The sequence below is a fragment of the Macaca fascicularis genome, chromosome 12 (assembly GCF_037993035.2).
Source record: "Macaca fascicularis isolate 582-1 chromosome 12, T2T-MFA8v1.1".
Classification (NCBI taxonomy): domain Eukaryota; kingdom Metazoa; phylum Chordata; class Mammalia; order Primates; family Cercopithecidae; genus Macaca; species Macaca fascicularis.
Genome location: NC_088386.1, coordinates 134,982,683 through 135,006,920, shown reverse-complemented (window position 1 = coordinate 135,006,920; position 24,238 = coordinate 134,982,683). Strand labels below are relative to the sequence as shown.

General features: G+C 55.3%; 1 protein-coding gene across 25 annotated transcripts in view; it reads left to right on the top strand.

Annotated features, from left to right (window-relative positions):
- HDAC4 (histone deacetylase 4) overlaps positions 1-24,238 on the top strand; it is a 352,120-nt gene that overhangs the window by 302,026 nt on the left and 25,856 nt on the right. For all 25 annotated transcript variants that reach the window (XM_074010653.1, XM_045368051.2, XM_045368055.3 and 22 more), the window contains 6 exons: positions 1,733-1,779; positions 6,749-6,856; positions 9,552-9,607; positions 14,287-14,374; positions 16,537-16,656; positions 17,549-17,646. In XM_074010653.1, the coding sequence (XP_073866754.1) occupies positions 1,733-1,779; positions 6,749-6,856; positions 9,552-9,607; positions 14,287-14,374; positions 16,537-16,656; positions 17,549-17,646 (517 nt within the window). The remainder of the gene's footprint in view (positions 1-1,732; positions 1,780-6,748; positions 6,857-9,551; positions 9,608-14,286; positions 14,375-16,536; positions 16,657-17,548; positions 17,647-24,238) is intronic.

The following is a 24,238-nucleotide window of genomic DNA, read 5'->3' as shown; positions in this document are numbered from 1 at the left end:
CGGGCCTTCCTAGCAGGTGGGGGCCGGGCCTCTCCTTCCTTTGCCTGGGGGGCTTGGGAGCCTCTGAGCCCCTTCTGAAAGCAGCTGCAGCTGCTGCCCCCTGCCTCCTGCCTTCTGCCCTGCTCCCTGTTGGCGTGGCAGCCTCCCAGCCCCGGGACGTGGACATGCCCATTCTACAAGCCTCTGGCCTTGATGCAGATCTGCCACCTCCACAGAGTGGCGAGAGCCTGGGTCAGCTCTGCAGGTCGGGCCTCACACTAGGGCCTGGCTGTGGCCGTCTGTGGACATGTGGGCATCGGTAGGGGGTGTGGGTGTCCGTGGGGAGTGTATGTATCCATAGGGGTGGGGATGGGGGGCGGGCATCCATAGGGAGGGTGCAGTCATCTGTGGTGGTGTGATAGGGGTGCAGGCATCTGTGGTGGTGTGATAGGGGTGCAGGCATCTGGGGGGGGTCCGGGCATCTGTGGGGGGTGCGGGCGTCTGTGGGCTAAGGCAGGCAGGCCTCTGTTTCGCTTCTCGTCTGTGCCAGCCACTCCCCTGCAGCTTGGGGCCATCGCGGTTGCTCCCCAGCCAGGCATGCTGTGCCCCGAGGAAGGGTTCCTCTCATGCACACCCAGCTCACCAGGCCGGCAAGCCCTCCAGGCAAGAGGCAGGCAGGCCCTGATGGACCCACGGCCAACTCCTTCCTATGGCCCCCGGCAGCCGACCCTAGAAGCGTGGACCAGAGCACACAGAGTTGGGGCTGCTGTTCTAGAGTAGGCTGAGAATGGGAGAGGAGCCCCACAGTGGGGGGCACAGCCCAGCTGAGGCCAGAAAGCGGGGTCCTACGCTGGATAAAGGAGCCTGTTACATCCAGCCAGTCTCCCTGGAGCATGTGAAATGCCACCCCAGCTCCAGCCCAGGAAGGGGCCTGGGGCTGCGGAGAGCAAGGGGTTGGGGCCCAGGCAGCCACTAAGAATGGCAGGCCCCGCCCCTGGTTAGTGGGGGTCTCTCGTCCTCCACAGATGGGTTTTAAGCTGGTGACATGCTTTCAGCCAGCACTGGGGTCAAACAGGAAAAAGACAGCACCCCTGTCCTGGGAGCACTTTCACTGCTGGAGCAGGCGTGGGCGCCAGAGCAGTGGGGTGAGGGTTTCGAGGGCCCCGATTTCCATGGGAGGAGGCCTGGCGTGCAGCTGCGATGTCCTTGGAGCGCTCAGTCAGCTGTACGTTTTCCGCCTGTGTCGCAGGGAGGGGCTGTCGCCGCATATGTTCCCGAGGATCTCAGGGTCTGAGAGTCCTCATCACCCATGTTTAATCCGGGACCTATCCTGTTTGCCGTGGGAGGGGGCTGCTAGACAAGCCCTAGGAGCTCACTGAGGAGCCAGGCTCGGGGTCCTGGAGCAGGAGTTGCTGTTAGATACAGACGGGCATGGGCTGCAGGCAGATGCTCGCCAGGGATACCTCATGCTCCCCAGTGGCTTAATGCCTCTCCTGGGCCCCTGACGGGCTGATGCCACAACAATTTGGGGTGTCCCCACCAGGATCTGTGACCCAGCTCAGCCCTCACAGGAGCCAAGGCACCTCGAAGGGCCAGACGCTGACCCCGCAGCAGGGCCACAGGGTGTCACATGGGGGAGCAGTGGCCCCTCGGTGTCCCACAAATGCCCAAGCACTACTGAAGACCCCGGAGTGCTCCCAGGGCCTCGGCCTCATGCCCTTGGCCTCTCTGACTGTCTCCCTCCCCCCTACAGGCTCGCTCGCCTCCGTGTTCGTCCGGCTCCCCTGCGGTGGTGTTGGGGTAAGTGTTCCTTTAATGTGTAAATAATGTCCTGTTTCTTCTCGAGTCCCAGTGGTCACAGAAATCGCAGCCTTGCTTCCCTCAAAGTGAATAATTGCTGCCAGGTGTTTTCCACACACAGGGCCTGGAGGGCAGGGGCTGCCCATGTGCGGCTTCAAAGGCCGTGTGAGCCGAGAGCGTTTTGATCGCCGACTCGGGCACCTTTCTCTGGGGAAGGTCGTCTGGTGCTTGCGGCTGGGGCTCTGGGGTGCAGCGGCTCTTGCTTTAAGAAACAGGATCCTGTGTGCAGCCAGTGTCTCATCCCCTTCTAAGTCTGCAGCAGTAATCTGCTCGCAGCAGGCCACGAGTATGGTGTGGGTAGAATGCATGCTGCTTTATTCTGTACCCAGTTTCCACTCGAAGCTACAGGCAGGGCTCCCAGTGCAGTGACCGTGATACTCATGGGCCAAGTGGAGTCTGTAGGGCTGCTTGCTGGGCTGTGCTGGCTTCTGCGAGCTGATCATACGGACCTGGCCTGGGCATATGAATCATTGGGCTGTGCTGGCTTCTACGAGCTGATGATATGGACCTGGCCTGGGTGCATGGGTTCGCAAGGACTTTCCAGTCTGGGCATCTGCCCATCCGTCCACACAGGAAGGGTCAGGTCTTGCAATCAAATTTCTCAATAACAAAAGGGTTCTCCCCTGGCCCCTGACCTCCTTGATGCAGCCTGGGCAGGGGTGGCAACAGCGAGGGCGGCCATGAGAAGCTGAGGCAGAGCCTCCGAGCAGATCTGGGCCATCATGGTCCTGCAGCGCCACGAATCACCGCAGACCGTTACAGGCAGGGAGGATGGGAGCTAGTGTACAGCAGGAGCCGCTGCAGCCGACACAGTGCGGTGTGTGTGTAATCACAGATCGCAGGGTGAAGCTCAAGGTCTGGATTCTGTTATGGAAATGAAACAAAATTGTTTTCTTCCTGAGTTTTTATAAAAATCACTGCTTTGAAAATTATCCCGTCAGAAAGAGAATAAATGGCATTTATTCATACCACCACCAAGCCCTCCTAGAGTTATTTTATTTTGTATTGTAAATAGGCTGCAATCTCTTAATTTGGGGCAAGTTTTTGGCCAGACTTGAAAAGAATTGAATTTGCACTGCCCTGCAGCCAGCACGCCTGTGCAAGGAAGAATTTATTATTTGCAAATGAAAGCTAAGTGCAGACTCAGAGCTGAGGGGGTGAGCCCAGCAGCCCCTCCCAAGTGTTAAATCCAGATCTGAGGCACAGCAGATGAGAGCTGCACCCTCACATCTGGGCACAGACAGGCACTCGTGCGCAGATGCTGATGGAAAAGCTCTCCACGTGGACGTGAGCAGGGAGGGCAGAGAGGGTAACCTGTTGGCATGGGCAGGGAACAGTGTGGGCCGTGGGGCGTCCTCAGGTGCAGCCATCAGCAGGATGCGTTTTCTTCCCACTGTTTTCTAAAAGGAAGAAGACAGACAGGAGGCCTGTGCAGGCCTCTGCCCTGGCTGTGGGGTGCACTTGCTGTCGCTGGCACAGATGCAACTCTCCTGAGCCTCATGTCTCCAGATCTGTGAGGGGCCAGCCTCTTGGGGTGTCAGGAGGAGCAAAGTGGACCTCAGGAGCCACAGCGTGGGCGCACGGGAGGTGCTCTTGTCAGGGAGGGCAGAGCGGGTGAGCAGAGCTGGCCGCCTTTCCCAAAAGCAGCTGCAAACTCTGCTGGAGACGGAGCAGTGGGGCTTGGAACACTGAAAACTCACCCTTCCTCAACGCTGGGAAATGTGGGCTGTAAAGTGCTTTGACCTCTTTTTCAAACCAGATCAACTTCTGCATTGTTCCTCTCCAGTGACCACAAGTTTCAACTAAGTGAGGAGCTGGTGTCCTTGCTCGGCCTTGCCCGGCACAGTCCCGGCCTCCTCTTGTGCGCCCGGCTCCCCACGGCTCCTCTGAGCTTCCCAAAGGCCTCCCAGCCCTGCCAGCCCTCGGTGTGTCCGTTCTAGACTCCATAGGATTCTCCATGGGAACCTTTCTCCATGTTTCCCCCCGCCATTTTCGTGTCTTTATTGTGAAAGAGAAAGAAAGAGAGAAAGAGAAGAAAGAGGAGAGGAAGGGAGGGGAGGGGAGAGGAGAGGAGGAGAGAGGAAAAAAGAAAGCGAGAGAGATAAGGAAAGAAAAGAAAAAAAGAAACTAAACGAAATGCAGAGTGAGCCATTTGCTCCTTCCTGCATTAGTTGCGGCCGCCTGCCCTGAACCAGGCTGTTGCTCAGCGGTAGCGCTGCACGCCTGAGCCAGGCTCCCTGCAAGAGCCCTGGAGCTCCTGGAACTCCAGGCTGGTCCCTGGGAGCTGGAGCCGTGGTCCTGAAGCAGATGAAGGAGGGTCTCTTGAGTTCTCTGGGGACTGGGGTCCTGCAGTTTGGCTGGGGCTCTATCCTTCACTCTGTGCAAGACATTCCAGAAGCTTCTGAACCCCAGGGTCCCACGGGAGGGGGGCACAGACACAGGCACCTGGTAGACCGAGCAGCTCCTTCGCACCCCAGGTGTGCAGAATCCCCAGAAGACCCTTCAGAACATGGGAATATTCCACCCTCCGCTCCCTGCAGTGTTGGCCTAATCCTAACGCCCAGTTCATTGTATGTTGGAGGGAAACCATCTCTGGGTGCTGTCCCCACAGGGGCAGCCTCAGGGCCTGTCCTGCCTGGGGCCTCCCCTGGCTGACACAGAGCCGCTGGCAGAACCTTGCCCTGCCCAGCTCTCACTCCTGGAATGTCACCTTGGATTTTTTTTTTTCCTCTTTGCAGACAGAGCTTCAGTCTGTTACCCAGACTGGAGTGCAGTGGTGCGTTCATGGCTAACTGCAGCCTCGACATCCTGGGCTCAAGTGATCTTCCCGCCTCAGCGTCCTGAGTTGTGGGGACTACAGGCCCAGGCCACCACATCTGGCTAATTTTTTATTTTTTTATTTTTTGCAGAGACGGGGTCTCACTATGTTGCCCAGGCTGGTCTCTAACTCCTGGCCTCAAGTGATCCTCCCACCTCGGCCTCCCAAAGTGTTGGTATTATAGACATGAGCTGCCACACCCCTGCCACCTTTAATTTTAATGAATTGATTCTCCAGCTGAAGTCACCAACCCAGAATAGTCCTATTTATGTGGCTGCTTCCATGAAAAACAAGATAGCATTACTTAGAGGAGAAGCCATTCATTGCAGGTTAAAGATTAAAGGAGGGTCAGTGAAGTAGAGTTAATTTGACATGGGGAAACCATTTAAAGAATGTAGAAGTTTGGTCATTGAAAAGAAAACCATCACTGAATATGCTTCAGGAAATGTCTTCAGCCCCTTGAAAACGCATTTTAACTCACCTTGCTTTGATGACGAAGCTTTAAGACAGCTTGGAAAGAAATCCTCCCTCCCCACATAGTGAGCGGTGTCTGTCAAGTGGCAAGTCTGCCTGGTGGTGGACAGGAGCCCTCGCGGGCATGGTCTGGGGAAGGGAGAGAAGGGGTGGACACGCCTGGCTCCTGCTGAGGATCCCCACAGCCCTCGGCGCTCAGAGGGGCTCGGTTTGAGAAGGAGGCGCCCTACAATGAACCTGCAGTCGACCTGGTCAGCAACGTGTTGAAGATGAGCAACTCTGATGATGCAGCTTCTAAGACCTCCACCGGGCTGGGCACACCCAAGTCCCCGGTGTGTTACCCCACAGCGTCTTGCAGGCAAAGGACACACTTGGGGACGGCTGCTGGGGTGCCCTGGGGCCAGCCCAAGGGCTGTGTATTTCATCTTAATGCCTCCCTCCCCTGGCCAGACTCCCATAGGAGACTGCTTTGTGCAGAACTGGCTGTCCAGGTCTCTGTTGACTTTTCTCCCGAAGTAAGCCAGGGCTGTAAGAAATTTCTAGTGTGCCTAAATAAATAAATGAGCCAACACACAATTGGGGATTGTTGACATGTTTGTGTGAAACACGTTTTCTGTCTGAAGTGGGAAAGGCCAGCGGGCTGACTTGCTGGTGCCTGGGCAGAGCCGTGTGCCATCAGCAGGGCAGGGTGCCTGGGCACAGCCATGTGCCATCAGCAGGGCAGAGCAGGGCAGCCCTCCTCACTCGCCCACACTCCCAGTCCCGCTTAACTACACTGGTCCACATGTGGAGCTTCCAGTTAAACTCGGCACAGGAGAAGGTCACAGTTGGAAGAGACTGGTCCTGATTCCCCTGACATTTCATTTTGCTGCTAATTGTTAGACAGGTTAACTATCCCTTATCTGAAATGCTTGGGGCCAGAAGTATTTCAGAGTTTGATGTTTTTCAGATTTTGGAATATTTGCATTATACTTACCAGTTCAGTATCCCTAATCCAAAAATCTGAAATCCAAAATGCTCCAGAGTGCATTTTCTTTGAGCATCACATAGGCACTCAAAAATTATTTTTTCGTTTTTGGAGACAGAGCCTCACTGTGTTACCCAGACTGGAGTGCAGTGGTGCATTCATGGTGCACTGTAGCCTCGACCTCCCGAGCTCCAGTGATCTTCCCGCCTCAGCCTATAAAATGCTTTTGTAGCATTTCGGAGTTCAGATTCTCAGATTAGAGATACTCAACCTGAATAACTCTCTTAACTACAGTTCCAGTTTAAAAAAAAAAAAAAAAAAAGGAACTAGATCACCTTGGCATCATTACTTTTAGATCCAAGTATATTGGAGCAATTGAGGGAACAGAGGATGCCTCCGAACAGGTCAGGACACATGCACCTCATTTCATCTTAACTTCTCTTGTATTTTCTTTTGTATTTTCCTGTTTAAATTTTTTGGCAAGTCTTAAAAAGATTGAAGCCCGAACGTGGGCTGAGGCTGCCCCGGCTCTGGTACGCCCTGGGGTTTTAGAAGCGGAGCCCACAGAGCCTGAGCTGCTCTGTCCAGCCAGGGCTGGCGATGACGGTGACCGGGGAGGGTGACCTCACTGTGGGGTGTTGTTTCCACAGGTGGACAGCGACACCATATGGAACGAGGTGCACTCGGCGGGGGCGGCCCGCCTGGCCGTGGGCTGCGTGGTGGAGCTGGTCTTCAAGGTGGCCACGGGGGAGCTGAAGGTCAGTCGGGGCCTGGGCAGCGGTGGCCCTCCAGGAGGCCTGCCACAGATTCCCGGTATGGGGAAGGGCTGCCCTCCGTATCTCCCTCTCATCAGGCCAGGAGGCAGCTGCAATGGGGAGGCGTGGACCCCACTCTGTCAGCATAGCCTCGCTGTTGAATCAGAGAGACATAGCCCACACTCGTGACAGGGTGTGTGCATAGTGCAGAGGTTCTCAATGATTTGGGTCGTAAGAACCCTTTATACTCTTAAAAATTTATACTCTTAAAAAACTATGTATATGGCTGGGTGCAGTGGCTCACGCCTGTAATCCCAGCACTTTGGGAGGCCGAGGCGGGCAGATCACGAGGTAAGGAGATCAAGACCATCCTGGCTAACACGGTGAAACCCCATCTCTACTAAAAATACAAAAAATTCGCCGTGCATGGTGGCGGGCACCTGTAGTCACAATTACTCCGGAAGCTGAGGCAGGAGAATGGGGTGAACCCGGGAGGCAGAGCTTGCAGTGAGTGGAGATAACGCCACTGCACTCCAGCATGGGCGACAGAGTGAGACTCCGTCTCAAAAAAAATAAACAGAAGCTCCAAAGAACTTGTTTACATGAATTATATCCGCAATATTGACTGCATTAGAGATTACAACTGAGAAATTTTCAAAATGTTTATTAATTTAAAAATAGCGACCGGGCACGGCAGCTCATGCCTGTAATCCCAACACTTTGGGAGGCCAAGGTGGGGGGATCATCTGAGGTCAGGAGTTCAAGAGCAGCCTGGCCAACATGGCGAAACTCCGTCTCTACTGAAAATATAAAAATTAGCTGGGCGTGGTGGCGGGTGCCTGTAATCTCAGCTACTTGGGAGGCTGAGGCCAGCGAATCGCTTGAACCTGGGAGGTGGAGGTTGCAGTGAGCCAAGTCGCGCCATTGCACTCCAGCCTGGGTGACAGAGCGAAACTCTGTCTCAAAAAATTTTAAAAAAAAAATTTAAAAGTAATAAAAAAATAAAAATATCACTAATGTCTGGCCCTGTGGACAGCATCCGGGTTCTCACACCTGCCTGGCATCATTCTTGGGCCATGTCGAAGTACATGAAGGAATCCTGGTCCCACACAGATACGTAATTGGAAACGGGAGAAGGATTTTAATAGACTTTTCAGAGGTATTCTAATTGTGGGTATTCTTTGACAGTATACCAAAAATTCAACAAGTGGTAGTGTCTTGAAAATTAGCTGCAGCATGGATCTGAACTCAAATCATGGTCACCTCCTCCTCCGTCTTGTTTAACCGAACCATTAGCCCTTGGAGGTCAGATCAATCCCTCGTTCATGGGTGATTGGTAGCACCATGCATTGGTCATTTGGAAATTTAACTTCATGGAGTTACACGGATCTTCCGTATTCTGACTCCTACAGTATCAAAAAATTCATTAATTTTTGAAACCATTAATATCACTCCCATCTCACCAGAAGTCTTATAAGTAGTGGGAGAGCCAGCAGGCTTACAGAGGCAGAGCCATGCGTTCCAAACTTGTAATTTTCACTTGAAAGCTCAAATTTTCTCACACTTCCTTCCCATCTCTCTACTCGGGATGTTAAAAGGACGTGTTTGAGGGCGGAGATCTAATAAAATGTCTGAATACTGCTTCATCGAGCACATTGTTAAGGGAAGCTGCTCACACACACACACGCCCTTGTGCTGTTCCCTGCCCGCTGTCTACCCTCCGGTGCTTCAGCAGCACCTGCACAGGCGTCAGGGCAGTGAAAAGAGTACATAGAGCCTCGGGACTCTGCGGACTACAGACCCTCAGCAGGGGTTGGGACCGCAGGGGTCTGCAGCCTGCACGTGGAAGCACTGAGTGCAGAAACGCAGGGAGGCCAGGGCCTCTTGAGAGCATTTTTGCCTCCACCTCACTGGCTGCCCTCGCGCCGTCCCGGGCCTGGTCCCTGCGGCGTCCGGCTCACCCCGCCCACGGCCTGGTCACTCATGGTTGGCCGGCACTTTTGAGGCTCCGTTACAGACCTTGACCACACAATGTCCTGTTGCTGCTGAGACCAAGAGAGGACTGCAATCCATTTTTATGGCGGCAGCTACAGAGTGGTTTGCAGATGGATTTTTGACGCAGAAGTGACGGGGCAGAGGACAGCTTTTCTGCCCAGCCTGAGAGGAGCTGCTTTGTGGGCTGCCCAGTTGACCGCCGTCCTGGGAGCTGAACCACAGTAAGGACAGAGGCAGTCACGTGAAGGCCAAGCTGGGGCACAAAGCCTCTGCCCCGCAGCCAAGTCCCTGCGTGGGGCCCCTTCTGCTTCGTCTTCCTCCAGTGGCCACCTAGCAGGTCCTGGTCCCGAGCCAATGGGGGGCGAGCGCACCCCTTCCACCTCACCCCAACCCCTGCGCCGAGGGCACCACGCCTTACCGACAGAGCTGAGAGTGGGGCAGGGCACCCACCCGTTATCCCAGTGACTGCATTTCGGGGGAACAATGAGTAGCCCCCAGACCTCTGTAGGAAAAGGGCCCAGGCTTCTCGGAAAGGCCCGTCACTGGCCCTGCATCCTCTCCCCATCATTGTGGCCAGGGTGCAGCGAGAAACTGTCCTCCCATGTAGCCCAACTCTGCTAAAAGTTGAGTGTGCCACCATTTTCCCGTGGCTACAAAGCGTGTCTTTTGTCGCTCTCTCCCGGCTGTCTGGTGTCACCTGCAGAATGGCTTTGCTGTGGTCCGCCCCCCTGGACACCACGCGGAGGAGAGCACACCCATGTGAGTACACACCGCAGCTGTGCGCTGCAGGGGAATCCGGGTCTCCCTTCCCTCCCTTAGGGCTGGGTGGGTGCCTGAGTGACCTCGGGGAGCTGGGCTGCCGTTTGCTGACCACCCAAGATATGCCACATGCCGGCTTCAGCTCCTGGGTGTCGAGTGCAGATGCCGAGGTCTGCGAGCGTCACTGCTCGGTCATGACGGAGACAGATCAGAGGAAAGGATGGGAAAGGGTGTGTGGAGGTTAGTCCAGAGAAGCCTCTGGTTGTTGAGTAGTTGTCAACACTTGGGAGAGGAAACACCACTCCCCCTCAAGTGAGTCACTGCAGCCCTTGTTGTCTAGAGGACTCGGGTCATTTTGCCCATGGCCTTTAACTGCCTGCTGACCACCTGGTACTGACGCAGCAAGTCGCAGAGCCACGTCCATGCAGGCAGGTATCCAGGTGCTGTTTCGGGTCTTTCAGAGACTGCTGACAGTCCCACATGGCTGAGGATCTGGGCAGAGTGGCGACCCATCCCTGTGTGTGCAGAGCCAGTGGCAGGGCAGACCGGCAGCTGTGTGTGGAGTGCCTTGCGGCGTGGGTGGTAAATGAGTGAGCTATCCCGTCAAAGAGCATGCTGTCTCGTGGGACGGTAGCCACTCTAGTGAGGAGGGTTGGTGCTAGGAAGAGCGGCTCCCATGCTCTGGAGATGGAGAAGGGGTGCCTGATCTTGCCAGCTTTGGTGAGGAGAAGGTGGCGTGGGGCTCTGCCTTGGAGAATTTGAGCAGCAGTTTGTCAGATGGGCAACCAAGAACAAGTGCAGATACAAGTTCATTATCCTGGCATGGCCAGGAAGCAGTCAGAGCGAGACGGAACCGCAGGGGCCCAGGAAAGGGCCTCCCTGCCACCCCGGGAAGTCGGGCGTCAGCGGAGGGGCCAGCAGTGCCCTGTTTCACATCAGTAGGTGAGATAGTCAGATCCGCATGTTAGAGCAGAATCTCCTTCATGTACAGAGAGGAGATTGTAACCGCCAGGGAGGGACGCTCGTTGGAACCTTTGTGGCTTTACCTGAAAACCACGTGGTTGCTCCACGTCCCAGAACATGTCACTTGGGCACCAGGCTTCATGTTCGTTTCACTTCTCTGAAGTTTCTTTTCTAATTTGAACCTGAGTCGTTGGATATTCCGAATAATAAACCTCAGAGGAGACAAACGAGTTATCTTTGGTTGCAGCTCTTCGCTGTGCTCCCTGTGAGCCGCTGCAGGAGCCCAGCGTCTAGGATGTTCTGGGGTGTGTGTGCTTCCCCATGCCAGCCCAGATTCCGAAAACAAAACAACGAGTGTTTCTCCATTTCTGTGGCCATTCAAAGGGAAATGGAGATTGAGAAGGTTTTCATTGTTATTTGAGTCACTTCCATAGCTTGTTTTCTCGGTCTCTTGAGTAAGAGTCTCTAAAATTAAGGGTAATTTGTGTATTGGAATATAGAAAGGTCAGCAGTAAGCAACTGAGATGAGCAGCTGCCGTGTCCGTGTGCCGTGTCCGTGTGCCGGGGCGGCAGCTCCTGAGAGGAAGGGTTCCGGGCGAAGATGAGGGACATGCTGGTCACATGCGAAATAGGCTTCCCTACCAGAGGAGCATGGGGGACCTCCAAGCAGGAGAGAGTGTGTGTGTGTGTCTCTGTATGGAACTGTGGATATGTGTGATATGTCTATGCTTATGTGTATATGTGTGTGTGTGCTTGTATGTATCTGTGGTTTCTGTATGTGTGTGTTTCTGTGTGGGATGTTCATGTGTATCTGCATGTGTGTCTGGGTGTGTGTCTGTGTGGGGTGTGTGTTTTTGTGAGGTGTGTGTCTGTGTGGGGTATGTGTTTTTGTGAGGTGTGTGTCTGTGGTGTATGGGCGTATCTGTGGGGCATGTATGTGTGTAGGGTGTGTTGCATGATATGTGTGTATCTGTGTGGGGTGTGTGTGGGGTGTGTGTCTGTGTGGGGTGTGTATCTGTGTGGGGTGTGTGTGTGGAGTGTGTGTCTGTGTGGAGTGTGTGTTTTTGTGGGGTGTGTGTCTGTGTGGGGTGTGTGTCTGTGTGGGGTGTGTGTCTGTGGTGTATGGGTGTATCTGTGGGGCATGTATGTGTGTAGGGTGTGTTGCATGATATGTGTGTATCTCTGTGGGGTGTGTGTGTGGGGTGTGTATCTGTGTGGGGTGTGTGTCTGTGTGGAGTGTGTGTTTTTGTGGGGTGTGTGTCTGTGTGGGGTGTGTGTCTGTGTGGGATGTGTATCTATGTGGGGTGTGTGTCTGTGTGGAGTGTGTGTCTGTGTGGGGTGTGTGTCTGTGGTGTATGGGTGTATCTGTGGGGCATGTATGTGTGTAGGGCGTGTTGCATGATATGTGTGTGTCTGTGGGGTGTGTATCTGTGTGGGGTGTGTGTTTTTGTGGAGTGTGTGTCTGTGTGGGGTGTGTGTCTGTGTGGGGTGTGTGTCTGTGTGGGGTGTGTATCTGTGTGGGGTGTGTGTCTGTGTGGGGTGTGTGTCTGTGTGGGGTGTGTGTCTGTGTGGAGTGTGTATCTGTGTGGGATGTGTGTCTGTGTGGAGTGTGTGTCTGTGTGGGGCGTGTGTCTGTGGTGTATGGGTGTATCTGTGGGGCATGTATGTGTGTAGGACGTGTTGCATGATATGTGTGTGTGTCTGTCTGTGGGGTGTGTGTCTGTGTGGGGTGTGTGTCTGTGTGGAGTGTGTATCTGTGTGGGGTGTGTGTCTGTGTGGAGTGTGTATCTGTGTGGGTTGTGTGTCTGTGTGGGGTGTGTGTCTGTGTGGAGTGTGTATCTGTGTGGGGTGTGTATCTGTGTGGGGTGTGTGTCTGTGTGGAGTGTGTGTCTGTGTGGGGTGTGTGTCTGTGTGGAGTGTGTGTCTGTGTGGGGTGTGTGTCTGTGTGGAGTGTGTGTCTGTGTGGGGTGTGTGTCTGTGTGGAGTGTGTGTCTGTGTGGGGTGTGTGTCTGTGTGGAGTGTGTGTCTGTGTGGGGTGTGTGTCTGTGTGGAGTGTGTGTCTGTGTGGGGTGTGTGTCTGTGTGGGGTGTGTGTCTGTGTAGGGTGTGTATCTGTGTGGGGTGTGTGTCTGTGTGGGGTGTGTATCTGTGTGGGGTGTGTGTGTGGAGTGTGTGTCTGTGTGGGGCGTGTGTCTGTGGTGTATGGGTGTATCTGTGGGGCATGTATGTGTGTAGGACGTGTTGCATGATATGTGTGTGTGTCTGTGTGGGGTGTGTGTGTGGGGTGTGTGTCTGTGTGGGGTGTGTGTCTGTGGGGTGTGTGTCTGTGTGGGGTGTGTGTCTCTGTGGGGTGTGTGTCTCTGTGGGGTGTGTGTGTGTGTGTGTGTGTGTGTGTGTGTGTATGTGTCTCTCTGTTAGCCGATTCTCCGGCATCACTGAAGGTTCCCTGTGTGTGTGTGTGTGTGTGTGTGTGTGTGTGTGTGTGTGTGTGTGTGTGATGTGTATGTGTCTCTCTGTTAGCCGATTCTCCGACATCACTGAAGGTTCCGTGTGTGTGTGTGTGTGTGTGGAGTGTGTGTCTGTGTGGCGTGTGTGTCTGTGTGGGGTGTGTGTCTGTGTGGGGTGTGTGTCTGTGTGGAGTGTGTATCTGTGTGGGGTGTGTATCTGTGTGGGGTGTGTATCTGTGTGGGGTATCTGTGTGGAGTGTGTGTCTGTGTGGGGTGTGTATCTGTGTGGGGTGTGTGTCTGTGTGGGGTGTGTGTCTGTGTGGGGTGTGTATCTGTGTGGAGTGTGTGTGTGGGGTGTGTGTCTGTGTGGGGTGTGTGTCTGTGTGGGGTGTGTGTCTGTGTGGAGTGTGTATCTGTGTGGGGTGTGTATGTGGAGTGTGTGTCTGTGTGGGGCGTGTGTCTGTGGTGTATGGGTGTATCTGTGGGGCATGTATGTGTGTAGGACGTGTTGCATGATATGTGTGTGTGTCTGTGTGGGGTGTGTGTGTGGGGTGTGTGTCTGTGTGGGGTGTGTGTCTGTGGGGTGTGTGTCTGTGTGGGGTGTGTGTCTGTGTGGGGTGTGTGTCTCTGTGGGGTGTGTGTGTGTGTGTGTGTGTGTGTGTGTGTGTGTGTCTCTCTGTTAGCCGATTCTCCGGCATCACTGAAGGTTCCCTCTGTGTGTGTGTGTGTGTGTGTGTGTGTGTGTGTGTGTGATGTGTATGTGTCTCTCTGTTAGCCGATTCTCCGGCATCACTGAAGGTTCCCTGTGTGTGTGTGTGTGTGTGTGTGTGTGTGTGTGTGTGTGTGTCTCTCTGTTAGCCGATTCTCCGGCATCACTGAAGGTTCCCTGTGTGTGTGTGTGTGTGTGTGTGTGTGTGTGTGTGTCTCTCTCTGTTAGCCGATTCTCCGGCATCACTGAAGGTTCCCTGTGTGTGTGTGTGTGTGTGTGTGTGTGTGTGTATGTGTCTCTCTGTTAACCGATTCTCCGGCATCACTGAAGGTTCCCTGTGTGTGTGTGTGTGTGTGTGTGTGTGTGTGTGTGTGTGTGTGTGTGTCTCTCTGTTAGCCGATTCTCCGGCATCACTGAAGGTTCCCTGCGGCAGATTCAGGAGCTGTGCACTCACAGAGACCTCTCAGGTCTGCGTGGACCCGAGTGGCTCTCTGGCGGGTTGTGGGAAAACTGGCCACCGCCCACCTGTGCTTTGTCTCCAGCGTCGGTTCTCTCCCACAGGGGCTTTTGCTACTTCAACTCCGTGGCCGTGGCAGCCAAGCTTCTGCAGCAGAGGTTGAGCGTGAGCAAGATCCTCATCGTGGACTGGGTAAGTAGAGCCGCCAGTGTCCTCCCCGACCAGACAGCAGCATGTGGAGAGAGGAGGGGGGCTCTTGGATTTGGGAAGCTTAGGTTTCTGGAAACGGTCTCAAAGATGCGGAGAATTAAAGCCCCAAACCTGCTACAAGTCATTCTATAGCTTCCATCAGCCGACCCCGGCGAATGGGGTCCTGGCGTGTCCAGAAATATGCCTGTGGGTGAGGGCAGCAGCCGGGGCCACCCTTGGTGAGATCTTCTTGGAAGGCAGGCGTTGGGGAGGAGGCTGTGTCCACATCGACTTTGTGTGTGGCCTGGGAGCCTGGGAGGGCCCTGACCTGGCTGAAGGCGGCAGTCTCCTCTCAGTCACCACAGTGAAACCCATGCCTTCCTGCTGCTGTGTGGGCACCTGGTCCTGCTGGAATGGGGGCTGCCACTGCCCCAAAAGAGTCATCTCTTTTTAAATAATGCTATATGGTGTCTGAATCTACATTCCACGAATAGGTATACTCATTCTTATACCGGAAATTAATGTTCAAGGTGTTCATCTTACTACTCTTTTTAAAGCCAGATATATACATATTTAGTGTTGTCTTTGGTATTTATGATTTGTTTCATAATTTTAAGGGGAAAAGCAGGCCCTGTCAGGTAGGGTTATGATTTGAATTGGAAAAGTCCCTCTGAGTTTGGGTAAAGAAACAATATGGCGCAGCCAGGACGGCCAGACAGCCCCCAGGCGGCCGTGCGCTTTCGGAGAGGCAGGTCAGGGGATGCGGCAGAGCAGCGGGTCCTCCACACCCAAGGACCTGCGAGCCGGGAGCCCTCCCTCAGCTCCTCCTAAGGGAGCCGGTAGGAGTGCCCAAGAAGAGAGCAATGTGAGGCTGCTGACGGCTAAAGACCGGGGACCCGTCCCCAACACAGAGTGAAGCACTAGGGCACGCAGACAGGCTGTGTAGACCCCGTGTGGTGTGCTCCCTGCACGCTGAGCTGTGATGTTGCAGAGTGAAGCGCTAGGGCACGCAGACAGGCTGTGTAGACCCCGTGTGGTGTGCTCCCTGCACGCTGAGCTGTGATGTTGCAGAGTGAAGCGCTAGGGCACACAGACAGGCTGTGTAGACCCCGTGTGGCGTGCTCCCTGCACGCTGAGCTGTGATGTTGCAGAGTGAAGCGCTAGGGCACACAGACAGGCTGTGTGGACCCCGTGTGGTGTGCTCCCTGCACGCGGAGCTGTGATGTTGCCCATGTACACACCACGCGGACAGGGGCATCTCAGTGGGAAGCTGTGCGTCGGGAAAGCCTCCGTGTGCATTTTCATGCTGATTACCTTCTCTGTGGGACCGAAGGCACCTGTTCCATCACTCCTCACCTGTGGCTGCCCTTCCACCTTTACTGTGATGAGCACAGATAACAGAGCAGCAAGCTCTCGCGCTGGGGACATCAGGGCTGCCTGCTCTCTTCTCAGGCACACAGCTGTTCTCAGCAGGGCCACCCCCTCGCCCGCCCATCCTGGTGACCACCTGCCGTGTGGCCCAGGGCAGAACAGCCATGGTCAGTAAAGCCCCAGGCTGCCTCTCATGTTGCCCTCTGGTGCATTTGACCTGTGGGTTTTGTGATTAAGAAACGGTGCTTGCCATTTGGGCACAGGGGCCTGGACCCCGTACTGTGTGTGCCTGTCACTCACAGACACCTGGGACTTGTCTCCTGCCAAACCCCCTGCCTGGCATGGGATTGGCACCTCCCGTGAGCCTGCAAGCGCGCAGGCCACAGCCGGTGACCTCCTTCCCGACAGAGGCTGAGGAAATTGCTCACTTGTCAGAGACACAGCAGGTGCAGGAAATTGATCAGATGGCTTCGTTTGGGAAATGGTGGCCTCCAGGCCCGGCTGAACTCCAGCCCCTCCGCTGCTGGAGTCAGGATTGTGCCAAGGCTCTCAGGGCGAGGGAAACAGTGCTGCAGATGCGAACACTGGGCCTTAGAACCCCTGCAACCCTGCACCACATAGCCCTGACCCACACAGCCCAGACTCGCGTCCGCTGGGTGCGGCCCGGCTGGAGGGTAATGTCATTCCTGAGCAGGAGCCGTTGTTCACTAAGCACAGCTGGGGTGATAGCCCTGAGGGGAGGCCGCCCTCCAGGACCCGTCTCAGCCCTGAGTTGGCTGTTCCTGCTCTTGCAGGACGTGCACCATGGAAACGGGACCCAGCAGGCTTTCTACAGCGACCCCAGCGTCCTGTACATGTCCCTCCACCGCTACGACGATGGCAACTTCTTCCCGGGCAGCGGGGCTCCTGACGAGGTAGGTGGGGTGTGTAAGGGGGGCTGCGGGGAGCCGCTGTGGGGGCACAGGGCAGACGGTCCACAGCTGCCCGGCAGCAGCAAGTGAGGCCTTCACGCTCGCGTAAGCCCAGACAGTAACTTCAGTCAGACGTCAGCGTGCGACGCGCCGCGTGTGCACAGGTGGCCTGTGTTTGGTCTAAAGTACAAATGAGAGGCTGGATATTGTTTCTGGTTCCCATCCAGGCAGACCGAGGTGTTTGTGAAGGAGGAGGTGAGCGGTGCCCATTTTCCTCCAGGCAGGGCCCGGCCCACTGTCTTCCACAAGACACCCTCCGGCAAGAGGCTCTGCCCACTGTCCTTTGCCCGGCGCAGGGCTGCGTGGCGGCCCCAGGAACGGCAGGCCCAGCGGCTCCTTAACGTCGCCCCAGGTCCCCCTTCGGAGCCTGCCCACTCTGAACAGAGGCCCCCACAGCAGGGCTTTCATCCAGGCAAGACGCTCCGTCTGCCTCCGGATCTTATTTTTTTAGAGGAAATAGAAAATGACAGGCTCATCAGAGACACTTTCTGCCCAGAGAGACCCAGGCCTGATTCCCCGATGTCACATACGGCACACGACACAGGGCGGCGGGTCCACAGAAATGTCAGTACGGGGCCTTGGTGTGCCGAGGGCAGGGTTGGCGAGAGCCCTCAGCAGCCAGGAAAAGGGCCCCCTCGTTGATGTCAGTGCACCGGTGTGAGTGGGGGACTCCTTCGCGCACGTTTTAATGAATATGCAGCAGGAGATCGGGACACGTGGGCTCTCCCCAGAGGCCCAAGGCTGAGCCCATCCTGGTGCCACCTGTGTCAGACGTTCCTGTCAGACAGGTCCTGCTCAGGGTCTGTGACGTGTGTTTCTCTCCTTGTGGCAACAGGTGGGCACAGGGCCCGGCGTGGGTTTCAACGTCAACATGGCTTTCACTGGCGGCCTGGACCCTCCCATGGGAGATGCTGAGTACTTGGCGGCCTTCAGGTGAGTCTCCTGGCTTCACGTGACACCTGAAATAGCAGCTTTTCCTCTGTGCACACACTCCAGGAAGCACTTGTTGGAGATGAGCGTGTCTGAAACTGGTCTGTGGCTGAACGGGGCTGCAGGGGCCGTTGGGGCTGTCTCAGTTCGTTCTTCAGTGCCAAGCGTGGAATCTTGGAGACTATCTTCTTACCATCGGCTCTTAGTGCTCCCTTCTGTGCATGAAATAAAACCAGGAGCCCACTCGAGGTCCCGATGGTGAGAGAGTGATGGAGACAGTGGCCGGGACTTCTGTGCAGAGTGGAGTGTGTTCATGAGAAACGAAGGCGAAGATCTTCAGGGTCTCATGATCTCCTCATTCTTCTTCCGCAAACCTCTTGTGATGCGATGTCCAATGGAAATAAGTATTTCTTGTTTATTCCTAAATATCAAGAGGCAGTTGTCGCCCTTCTTCCCACTTCCTTCGTGGGACTCTGAGCCTTCAGAATTTAGCCTCAGGGAGCTGTTTAAAGGCGCAGTGTTTGCTTTTGTCATCAAGTGGTTGCTTCTCCATTGATGTAGGCCAGACTGGAGTCATTCCTGTGACCCAGAACGGGCCGCTGAGCAGCACAGGTTTTCTTGTCCTCGTTTTAAAATGGCGGCTTCGCCTGCCGCGGTGCAGTGACGGGCTCCGGGGGAGCAGCCCCCGGCCTGCATCGCTTCCCAGAGCCACGTGGGGAGAAGGGTTTTATTAGTGTGGCTGAACCTGACAGATTGTGTCTCTGTTAGAAGACACTGTCCATATGGCATCAAAGCCCCATACAGTCTTCAGCGTTTTTCTCTTTCTCTAACTCCATGGTTTTGTCCTGATTTACATACATATAAACCACATGTGTGCAGATGTGTCTTTGTGACGTGTGTGCGTGTGTGTCTGTATGGATGTGAGTGCATGTCTGCATATGTGCGTGTCCACCTGCGTGTGTGTGTGTCTGTGTGGGTGGGTGTTCATCTGTGTGCATGTTTCTCCATGCTTGTGCGGGCATCTGTAGCCATGCACATGTCTTCAGGTGTGTGTCCATGCCTATGTACATTGCACACGTCTGTGTGGGTGTGGATGCATGTCTGTGTGCATGCAGGTATGCATGTGTGTGTGCACATCTCTGAGTACACACCCATGTGCTTGTGTGTCTTTGCATGCATGTATCTGTGTGTGTATATCTGTGTGTGCACATCTAGGTATGAGTATACACCCGTGTGCCTGTGTGTCTTCGCATGCACATGTCTTTTTGTGTGTATATCTGTGTGTGCACGTCTGTGTATGAGTATACACATGTGTGCTTGTGTGTCTTTGCATGCCCATGTCTTTGTGTGCACCTGTGTGTGCACGTCTCTGGCAGGTGAGGCCCTACACAAGGATACATCTGTAAACGTTTTGTGTGGACTCTGCCACATGCTTTCTGGGGATGGTGAATAAGTCACAAGGCCCCTCTCAGTGTCTGCAGTTCTTCTCTAACTGGGGTCCATTGCTCCCCTTGGAAAGGTTGTTGAGATCTGGTGACATACAGGCCTGGACCAGGACATGTGGGCCCCCTCCCCAGGCACTCAGTGGCTCCTAGAAGGAACAGACCCCGTCTGACGGCGCCCAGGCTGCTCGGCTGCTCCAGCGGTGAGCCCGGGCTGTGCAGGAGGGAATTCATGAGCGCCTCAGCAGACCTGCTCTGATCTGTACCTGAACCACTTTTTCCCGATCTCATCGGTTGGATTTTGATGTCTCTTCTTACTCTTGATCAAGATTTAATGTAATGTTGACAGTTGTCCTGCCTAATTTAAAAGAGAAGGACTTCCCCCAATGTGTGCCACGTCTGAAAATGAGCTCATATGAAATCGGACCCCTGGCGTGGGCGTGTCGCCGTCTGCTCATGGAATGCGCTCCCGCTGCCCCTCGCTTGGTTGTCGCCCCAGAGAACTGGGCTCCCTCGGAGGCTTCTCTGAAAGTAAAGTCTCTGGCCACCATGAGAGGTGTAGATGCTGCCTGGTCGACTTCCTGCCTGAGTGAACACTGGTGCCGCCTGGGGAACCCAGGGCCCACTGTGGCCAGATTCCCGTGCAGAGAGAGAAGGCAGGCTTTCCTGGTTTGCGGAGAGAAAGGAGGTGGTGCCCTCTTTCCGGTCAGTGGTCCCACGCCAGGTTTTGATGGACCACTCTCACCCCATGGGCATTTCTCAGTGGTGCCTTCGGCTCTTGGATCCTGGGGTGAAACCCTTAGCCCATGGCATCCCTGCTGGTGGGCAAGCCCAGGCCCAAAGCAGCAATGGGCATCTGCCCTCAGGGTCACTCCCCCTCCCGAGGCCCCGGCCGGCCTGGCCAGCCTTTAGGATGAACGTGCCTTTCTGAGTTGCTCTTGACATGTGCTTTAATCTCCTGCCAAGTGTGTACATGATAATACCTTATCAAGTGAACTTTTTAAAGCTTAAATAGCGTCTTTGAAAAGGAAAATTGTTTCAGGGTTTTTTTTTTTATTGATTTTAATGTAAAATAGCACTTTGAAGTTTACAATTTATGGTTCCCTGGGCATCCGATGATGGGGAAGAAGGGTCAGAGATTGGTTCTCCCCTTTCTTCTGCTCCTCTCCCCCGCCGGGGCCCCCGGGGACAATGCATGCCTTCCAGGCAGCACCTTGTTATTCAGACCCATTGCCTGCCACGTTGCGTTTTCAGGGGATCAAGCCTAAGACAAAGAAAAGATAAGAAAATTGCCCCTAATGAAATCCAGAAGCAGCCGGCACTTTCTCCTCAGGCCCAGAGACTCACAGGAGAAAACGGAATCTTAATTCAAACCAGTCCCAGTGCCAGACGCGGCTTTGAAGTTGCTGAGTAAAGTCGGAGCCGCCGGGGGAGGGGCGTGTAGGGAGAGGATGACGATGGTGACGGAGCTCCGTATCCCCTCCCTCACCTGTGCGCGGGGACACGGGGGACTGTTCTGTCAGGGATGAGCGCCACATCCAGATGCTCGTGCTTCTAGCTTAGATTCCACTGTGATATTACAACATTTATCAGAGTTGTCTCTGAAACTGGATCTTCTCAAGCAGTTCCTGTAATATCCTAACAAACTGGCAGTAGTCGGGAAATTGAGCAACTGGGCAAAGCCGTTTCACTTTCTGCAACTTTTCAAGTGAGACGGGAAGGCCGAGGCTCTCAGTGTTTGTTCCTTCCATAAGCTGTGTTGCTGTGTTGCTGCCTTTTGTAGACAGGTGTGTTTTAGGAGTCACAGCACCTAACAACTGCTGTTTTCACCATTGCCGAGTGACACCCACTGCACTCACCACGCTGGTCCCTGGGTTCCTTGCCTAAGGAAGTCAAGGCTATGAAGAGGTTTCATACAGACCGTGCCACGTTCTTTTCTAAAAGCAGTTTTGTCTCTTAAATGCATCCAAGTATTTTCCTATGTAGAAATTTATCTGAGAAGCACAAAGAAGCAAAAGCATACAAGCTACAGCCTCGGAGCTGAGAGAGCTCGTCCTGACCCAGCCTTCGCTGTGCCTGCAGGGCCGGCCCTGTGAGATCGAACAGTGAGTCAGCACAGTGCCTGCCCTGGAGAGTAGCAGGGGACTGGGAGGACAAGCTCTAGGCAGGCCTGGTAAGACCTCAGGGGACCTGCCCACCTGGGGGGCCAAGGAAGTTTCTGGAGGAGGCAAGCCCCCGGCTGAGTCCTGGAGGAATGAGCCTGGCACGGGACATTATGAGAGAAGGGCCTTCCTGAGGGGACAGAGCCCGATGGCGCAAACCCGCCCATCCACAGAGCCAGGCTCGGTCCTGATGGCGGGGGCGCTGTCAGGGCCTCTGACTGGAATGAAGCGTCACGGCCGGCTCTGCATGTTGGACAGGCCCATCTTGTGGCAGCTTAAGTGACAGACTTGGACCTGGCAAACAGCAGGCCAGGGTAGGAGCTGGGGGCCAGTGGACAAGCCCAGAAAACAGCAACAGAGATCATGACAGGGCCACAGGCTGGAGACGTAGGGCCATCTCAAAGAGATTGAAGTGAGATGGGATCGAGGGGAGTAACAGCTAATTTTGGCGGAGAGGGCACGTGGCGAGGTCTCAAGGTGCTGGCTTGGAGGAGGCTGACAGGTGCTGGGCGGAGACCCAGCGGGAGAAGGTTCGGGTGGGGGTGGATAAGGGTTGAGTGGGGTCGCTTTTGCTTCAGTCGATTTTCAGGAAGAGGTGAGAAAGTGGCTGGGAGCATCTCCCCCTGGAGGCCCCTTCGTGGGGAGAGCCAGCGAGGGCCAGTTTGTACGGACGATGCGCCAGGGCATTTACTGGGGGCAGAAAGGCAGCCAGAGACTCCAGCATGGTGTGCCAGCCCTGAGCCCAGTTCCCACAGAGTCCCCAGAGGCGTGCCGGCTGTGGGTGGCCGCAGGGCTGCAGCCTGTTGGCCCCATAAGCTCGGTTTGCTCTGAGGCTTGTGTTGACGGAGGGTGTGGTGAGTGTTCTTTAGGGTCCTAGTGGGGGAATGAACTGGAAGGTCATTTCTTTCCAGATGTTGAAACCCAGCTCTAAAGTGAAATGTTGCATTTAGATGCCGTTGTGGCTTTTGAGGATGGTATGTACAGGCCGTAATTTGATGGTATGCAGTGGTTTAGAGCTAGACATGCCCCGTGACATAGCCCCTTGCACAGAGCACAGCTGGGAGGCTGCTCGAGCGATGGCCCTGCAAGGAAGCAGAATGGCCAGCACCCCGCCTGCTGTCCCAGCCCAGCTCTGTTCCTCGGGAAGCTGAGGAGAGTGGCCGGCACCCCGCCTGCTGTCCTGGCCCAGCTCTGTTCCTCGGGAAGCTGAGGAGAGTGGCTGGCACCCTGCCTGCCTTCCCAGCCCAGCTGTGTTCCTCGGGAAGCTGAGGAGAATGGCCAGCACCCCACCTGCTGTCCCAATCCAGCTCTGTTCCCCTGGGAAGCCAAGGGGAGTGGCCAACACCTGCCTGCTGTCCCAACCCAGTTGTGTCCCCCTGGGAAGCTGAGGAGAGTAGCCGCACCCGCCTGCTGTCCCAACCCAGCTCTGTCCCACTGGGAAGAGGAGAGTGGCCGCACCTGCCTACTACTTCTATGCCAGCCCAACTCTGTTTCCCGGGAAGCCAAGGGGAGTGGCCGGCACCTGCCTGCTGTCATGACCCAGCTCTGTCCCCTTGGGAAGCCGAGGAGAGTGGCCGGCACCCACCTGCTACTGCTATCCCAGCCCAACTCTGTTTCCCGAGAAGCCGAGGAGAGTGGCCGGCACCCGCCTGCTACTGCTGTCCCGACCCAGCTCTGTTCCCTTGGGAAGCCGAGGAGAGTGGCCGGCACCCGCCTGCTACTGCTGTCCCGACCCAGCTCTGTTCCCCGGGAAGCCAAGGGGAGACGTCGTCTTCAGCCTGCAGGTGCAGGTTGGCTGATGACTGAGCGAAGGGTGCAGTGCTGTGTCGGTAACGAAGGCGCCAGAGAAGCCACACTGAGGCCGTGGGAAGGCGATTCGTAGCACCCCATGGCTTCACACGGGACCTCCCTAAATGCAGAGGCCACCACACAGAGAAGCTGCCCTCTCCCCTTAGCACCACGCTCCCCTCTGTACGTGCCTCATGGGCATAGGCATCCTCTGGGCACCACAGTCGTGGCTTCCCTGGGCTTGCCGGCCCCAGGGGTGCACCTTACAGGCATTTGCCAACCTTCTCTAAAGATCCCCTCTCTCCACCCATTTCTCCTGCCTCTTGAGCCCGTGGTCAGTGGGCCTGCCGCCTTGGGAAACTTCAAGCCCGCCCCTGTCTGCCCTCAGGTGGCCCCTGAGGCCAGGAGTGACCTCATGGAAATGGAAATACTCTCCATAAAGTGATGGCCTGAGAGGCCAACGGCAGATACCTCAGTGTTATTGTTTTAGAGACTGAGTTCTTTTTTTTTTTTTTTTTTTTTTTGAGACGGAGTCTAGCTCTGTCGCCCAGGCTGCAGTGCAGTGGTGTGATCTCGGCTCACTGCAAGCTCCGCCTCCCGGGTTCCCGCCATTCTCCTGCCTCAGCCTCCCGAGTAGCTGGGACTACAGGCGCCCGCCACCACCCCCGGCTAATTCTTTGTATTTTTAGTAGAGACGGGGTTTCATCATGTTCACCAGGATGGTCTCGATCTCCTGACCTCGTGATCCACCTGCCTCAGCCTCCCAAAGTGCTGGGACTACAGGCGTGAGCCACCACGCCCGGCCAAGACTGAGTTGTTTATTAAAAGTTTAATTCTGGGAATAAAATGTGAGTCCAGTTTCCCATTTTTTGCAGCATCTATTAAACAGGGACATTCCTTCAGCTTCCTCCTGTAGGAGGGTCACGGAGGGTGCAGCACAGCCCCGAAGACACAGGGAGTGCCGTGCTCAGCTTCCTTTTTACAGGCAAGGAAGTCATGTCCCATGGAGGAGAAGGAACATTTCTTAGTCTTTCCACAAACAGGTGCTGAAGCTGCACTCCTGCACCTCACATTCTGACCTTCTTATGTCTAGCAAGTGCTTGGGATCACAGCCTAGAGGGTGCTGAGCCCAGGAAAACGAAAATAAGCGTGGGCATGTGCATCCGACTGTGCCCCATGCAGCCTCACGCGTGGCCGACGTGC